A 6000-nucleotide genomic window follows, 5' to 3' on the forward strand; every position below is an offset into this window, starting at 1 on the left:
GCAGCCCGCCTGCCAGAGATCCCGGGACTCTAAGGAAGAAGGAGCCAAACTTTTTGTCCAAAGTTAATGATAATTACTCTTCCTTAATACCATCCATCCATCCATCCATCCATTCATCTTCTTCCGCTTATCCGGGGTCGGGTCGCGGGGGTAGCAGCTTCAGAAGGGAGGCCCAGACTTCCCTCTCCCCGGCCACTTCTTCCAGCTCCTCCGGGGGAATCCCGAGGCGTTCCCAGGCCAGCAGAGAGACATAGTCCCTCCAGCGTGTCCTGGGTCTTCCCCTGGGTCTCCTCCCGGTGGGACGTGCCCAGAGCACCTCACCAGCTGGCTCCTCTTGACGTGAAGCAGCAGCGGCTCTACTCTGAGTCCCTCCCAGATGACTGAGCTTCTCACCCTATCTCTAAAGGAGAGCCCAGCCACCTTATAGAGAAAACCCATTTCGGCCGCTTGTATCCGCGATCTCGTTCTTTCGGTCATGACCCAAAGCTCATGACCATAGATGAGGGTGGGAACGTAGATCGACCGGTAAATCGAGAGCTTCGCTTTTTGGCTCAACTCTCTTCACCACGACGGACTGGTACAGCGCCCGCTTGACAGCAGATGCTGCGCCAATCCGCCTGTCGATCTCCCGCTCCCTTCTTCCCCCATTCGTGAACAAGATCCCGAGATACTTGAACTCCTCCACTTGGGGCAGGACACCCCCCTGACCCTTTTCCGGCTCAAGACCATGGCCTCGGATTTGGAGGCACTGATCCTCATCCCGGCCGCTTCACACTCGGCTGCGAACCACTCCAGCGAGAGCTGCAGAGTTTCTTAAATTTCCAGGTGTAATGAATCAGCAGGTTCTCCTCGGCACGTCTCTCCTTAGTGCTCACGTAGCAGACCTCTCTTCATTTAAGCCACCTGACCTATGGAAGTAAATATGTGCCATCAGAATTTGAATAAAAAATGCCTCTGAAATTTGAATGTTGTATATTAGTGCTTACTTTTTCAGTGTTAAAATAAATTCAGAATATATTTTTAACCTAAAAAAAATTCAGTGTCATTATTTGTACATGAAAAAAAAATTCAGTGTCATTATTTGTACATGGTTGCAATTTTCATTTATTAAAAAAATTCACATTCCTATTTCAAAGTGATCAAATTTTCAATATACATATTTTTCACAGTTTAAATTTTCAGTGTTAAAAAATTCAGCATATAAAAAATTTCAACTTTTCAAAATTCGAATGCAATAATTTCAGTGTCCTCCAATTCAACTTGCTCAAATTCGCTGTCTCAAATTCAACGTCTAAAAATTCGCTGTAAAAATGGCGAGGTTACTTCAGGTCACAGACATTAGCAATGGATGTCAGATTCCAGGACCCAGCTAATCACGTGACACAACCGTCATATTGAAGAAATACCAGCGTCACCGAGGCTGGCGACCATGGAGGCGAACGCAAACCCAACGGTGAGTTTAATGCTTTCATATTTCTGTAGTATATTTTATTTTGCGCATGAAGTTTGATACATTACCTTAAATCTTGATTTAAAACACGGTTTTGGGCCGTTGTTAATCTTACACCATGTAGTGCTAGCATATTACCTCTCGTTACCTACTAGCCCCCCCAGCCCCTCCCCGCTGCCCCACACCCAATTTACCCCGTTTTATTTCAAAAAGAAATACCACTTGCGTCAAGTCTAGAATCTTGAAAGAGAACTGATGGGTGGCGACTTTCTGGGTTGTTTGATGTTGTCTTAGGTGAGACTGAGACAGGCAGTCTTAGTAAAGTGTAATTTTTCAGGAGATGCTACCGCTAATGTACTAAGCTAATATGGCTGCCTTGTGTGCTTCAAGGAGGGGCTGTGAACACTACCGACATTAATTATAACCACAACCCCATTCTGTTCAGCTACTGTATTGTTCAGGTGACTTCATTTATGAATGAATTAAGACATTTATTGTCATTACAACATCATCCAAAATACTGCTTCTCTTATCTGACAAGTGTTGATATACAATATTAATTTACATTCTTTTTACTTTGCGGTATAAAACCTCGTTCTGTTACTTAGCAACACTATAAACAACTCCCTTTGTTTTTTCAATTGATTTTAACTCATTTTCAAGAAAAATATATGCTTGTAAGTACATCTGTTAACTTGTTTTAGACTAAATATCATAATTTAATTTATATTACTGTGATGTCCCAATACTGACCTACTGATTTCAAAATACTTTTTTATTTTACTGACAATTTTTTTGACATGTTTTTTTTTTTCTCTCTTTTCAAGGAACTTTTGCTGGATCACATTTTTGATAGACTCCGTGATCGTTTGGAGCATGTCCTTGACCGTATGCCCCTGGATCTGGATTTCCTGGACTTTATCTGCACTCAAGAACTAGTTTTTTTAAATGCCATGTCTTGTCAGATAGATGTTCCTTCAAATATTTTGGATGCGCTGGCTCATTTGCACAGACTAATTAATTTAGAAAAACAAAGTGAAGAACAACAAACAACTGTTGTGCATATTGAGCAAGGACCAGCTGGGCGACAACGGATGGTCATATCCTCAGACTACCTTTGCAGTCTTTTAGAACTCCATCTCCCTGTCCCATGCATCGCCAAACTCTTGGGTATATCTAGACGGACTGTATATCGACGGATGGCAGAATCTGGTCTTTCAGTGAGGGCATTATACACCACCATGTCAGATGATGACTTAGACCAATGTGTGAGAGACATTAAATCCAGGCAGCCTCACTCAGGGTACCGAATGGTAAAGGCCCTTCTGCAAGCCAGAGGACTGAGGGTGCAGTATGATAGAGTCAGAGCGTCCATGCATCGTGTAGACACCATTGGAATGGCATCACGTATGGTCCAGCTAGGATGCATAGCTCGACGGACGTACTCAGTTCCTGGCCCTCAGTCTTTGATGCACATTGACACCAACCACAAATTAATACGGTAAATCATTTATCTTTTTCAGTGAGGGGCTTCTAACTTTGAAGTGTGCTTGTTAAATAGATTCAACTCATGTAGAATTTTTTTTTTTTCATAGCATGTCTTATACCTTTTGGAAATAAAAGCACAACTTTTTTCAGTATTATATACATTGGTGTATAATGTGTGACCACACCAGCCAGTGTCCTGCATGTTGTGCTTCAATATAGCCAAATATAAGCAGTACCTGATCTTCCTCTGCAGACCTCGCTTCAAATTAAATTCAAATATTTTCTTATTCTAAAGGAAAATTAAATGTTGTAACTCATTAATTTAGGTTATTCAAAGAGTTATTGCAGATGGTGATGACTGCTGGCAGGAAAGATCTCTTGTAGTGTTCTGTATCACAGTCAGTCTAAAGAAGCCTTTGACTGTAAATACTCTATTTTCTCAAGATAGTTTCATGAAGATGTTGTCAGAGTCAGGGTTGCCCAGCATTTTCTATTTATGAAGAATCCTTCTTTGCATAAGTATCTCCAGAGGTTCCACATTTGTCCCCAGAACAGAACCAGCTTCTTTATTAGCCTTTTTAGTTCCCTGGTTCTGATATTGCTGCCCCAACAGATGACGGCTGAAGAGATGAAGCTCTCAACAACAGACTGATAGAAGATCTGCAGCATCTTCCTGCAAACTTTGAAAGAACTTAACTTATTCAATAAGTCCAATTTGCTCTGTCCCTTCTTACAGACATGCGTAATGCAAGAGAAGCAAGCCTTTTTAGTGATGATATTTAATGATGATGATGACATACTGTATTTTCTGTTCTTTTTAGGTACAACATTGTTATCTTTGGTGGCATTGATGGTTTTTCTCGAAAGGTGCAGTATCTTCTATAAATTCATAAATGCAGAATTTCATAAGCTATGAAATTGACTGTTACATTTTTGCTGTGTTGTGCAGATAATGTATCTTGGTACAGCTCCCAACAACCTGGCATCTACCACACTCGCTTTCTTTCAAGGTTCAGTGGAGGAGTTTGGTTTCCCCCTCAGGTAAAGGTTTACAGTCCATCTTAATCCTTTTGAGCCAAGGAAGAAAGATTAAAAGTCAGCATCAACTAACTTTTCTCCAAAATATAGGAGCTTGTTTTATATCAATAGGTTTTGAGTAATGATGAAAAAGTGAAACCTTAGCGTAGAACAAGACATTTTCCAATATTATAACTTAGAATTTTGGAATAATATGTAGTTCCACTGTCAGATTATGTCGCTTATAACTATTACTTTTTCATCAATATTAAGAACTTATAGACTTAAAAAGAGCTTGCTGAAAAGTTACTTGTAAGTTAGTTTTGTCTAATCCCCACTATTTTGTATCTCCAAAATATATTTTTGGTTACAAAGAATGTTTGAGCTATGCTAAAATTTGTCATTAATGTTGTAATTATAGGCAAATTATGAATACGTTACACACTTATTTTAGGGTACGTGCTGATCAAGGGGTGGAAAATGTGGACGTGGCACGACTTATGTTTATGATTCGTGGAACAGGAAGAAGCAGTTTCATATCTGGAAAAAGTGTGCACAATCAAAGGTTTGTACAAATGACAAGTTTCAATATGTGATGCTTTTCAATGTCTATAGTAACATTACCTTTGTGTGGTTTTCAATATGACATGATTTGAAGGGCAGTTTTTAACCATTTATCACTAAATAATTTAAGGATTGAGCGACTGTGGAGAGATCTGTGGACAGCTGTAACGTGCATCTATTATGATGTGCTACACTACCTTGAAGAAGAGGGATACCTGGACATTTCAAATGAAGCACACCTCTTCTGTTGCCATTATGTCTTCCTGCCACGTCTGCAGGATGATCTGGATACTTTCCGCAGTGGCTGGGACAATCACCCACTTCGAACTGAAAGCAACATGACTCCTAACCAGCTCTGGGTTCTTGGTCGTACACATCATCCAATTCCTGAACCCCACGGTGCCTTGACAGAGGTACATTTTAATTTTACAATTTAATGTGTAGCATGTATACTACCATTCACTTAATTTGTAAAATAGTAATCTACAATGTCTTACTAAGTAAATTTTGAGTTCTCTTGATCCCTTCTTTGTGTTTTCCAGGGTGTACAGATTCCCGAAATTGAATGGGAGGACAGCGGGCTTTCTCTTCACGAAGAGTCAAATGTCACAGTACCAAACTCTAATTTGCAACTGACTGACGAACAAATGGCAGCCTTAAGAAATGCAGTAAACCCAAAAGCCACATCACTGTCATCTGGATGTGACATTTATATTGCTGCAATTCAGTTTTGCGAGCAGTTTTTTACTATGTGAAAGTTATCCATTTTACGGAAGCGTATTGCTATCACGCAGGGAAAAAAATTCGAGCTATCACATTGAGACGTGATAGTTATCTTGTTAAAACGTGATAATTTTATGTCCAGGAAGTGGCGGTATTATGCTAGGCTAGTACAGTGGCTAACAGGACTTGGTCAAGTTTCCCTTCATAATAGCATAATACCGCCACTTCCTGGACATAAAATTATCACGTTTATACAAGATGCGTATTATGTTTTAACAAGATAACTATCACGTTTTAATAAGATACGTATGACATTATAACGTGATAGCGCTTGATTTTTTCCCCCTGGATTATAGCAATAAGCTTCCGTACCAGTTTCAAAATTCACCATTTATGAAAGGTAAAGCAAAATGCTGATCATGTTACCACAAAGGTGAATTTTAGTGTCTTTATGTTTAAGAACATGTTTAAGAACTAAAATGTTCTAAATTTGTAATTTGATTGTTTTTTCTTTACTTAAAAGGAACCTAGTAGGTACATTTGTACATTGTTGTAGGACTTTAAATTTCTTGCATTATAAGAATCAGAAAAAGCTTTGTTTGTCTTATGCAATTTATTTTCTAATACTTCAAGCATATATGAACTCATCTAAGTACAATCAATAAAATTTTGCATAAAAAACAATTTCAGTTTCATATTTAAAACTGCCTGTACAAACAGTACTCAGAGAAATGAAATACCTACTCTGAACATTGTCA

At 39.2% G+C, this 6000-nt stretch overlaps 1 protein-coding gene across 1 annotated transcript; it reads left to right on the forward strand.

Moving 5' to 3' along the window:
• The first annotated feature begins 2760 nt into the window (after positions 1–2760).
• LOC111608843 lies at positions 2761–5314 on the forward strand. The gene is made up of 6 exons (XM_023335221.1): positions 2761–2951; positions 3760–3805; positions 3888–3979; positions 4410–4520; positions 4650–4932; positions 5062–5314. Exons 1-6 carry the CDS (start codon positions 2761–2763, stop codon positions 5272–5274), a joined length of 936 nt encoding a protein of 311 aa, XP_023190989.1. The 3' UTR covers positions 5275–5314.
• Positions 5315–6000: the final 686 nt, after the last annotated feature.

This window comes from Xiphophorus maculatus, chromosome 6, assembly GCF_002775205.1.
Source record: "Xiphophorus maculatus strain JP 163 A chromosome 6, X_maculatus-5.0-male, whole genome shotgun sequence".
In the NCBI taxonomy this organism is placed as follows: Eukaryota; Metazoa; Chordata; class Actinopteri; order Cyprinodontiformes; family Poeciliidae; genus Xiphophorus; species Xiphophorus maculatus.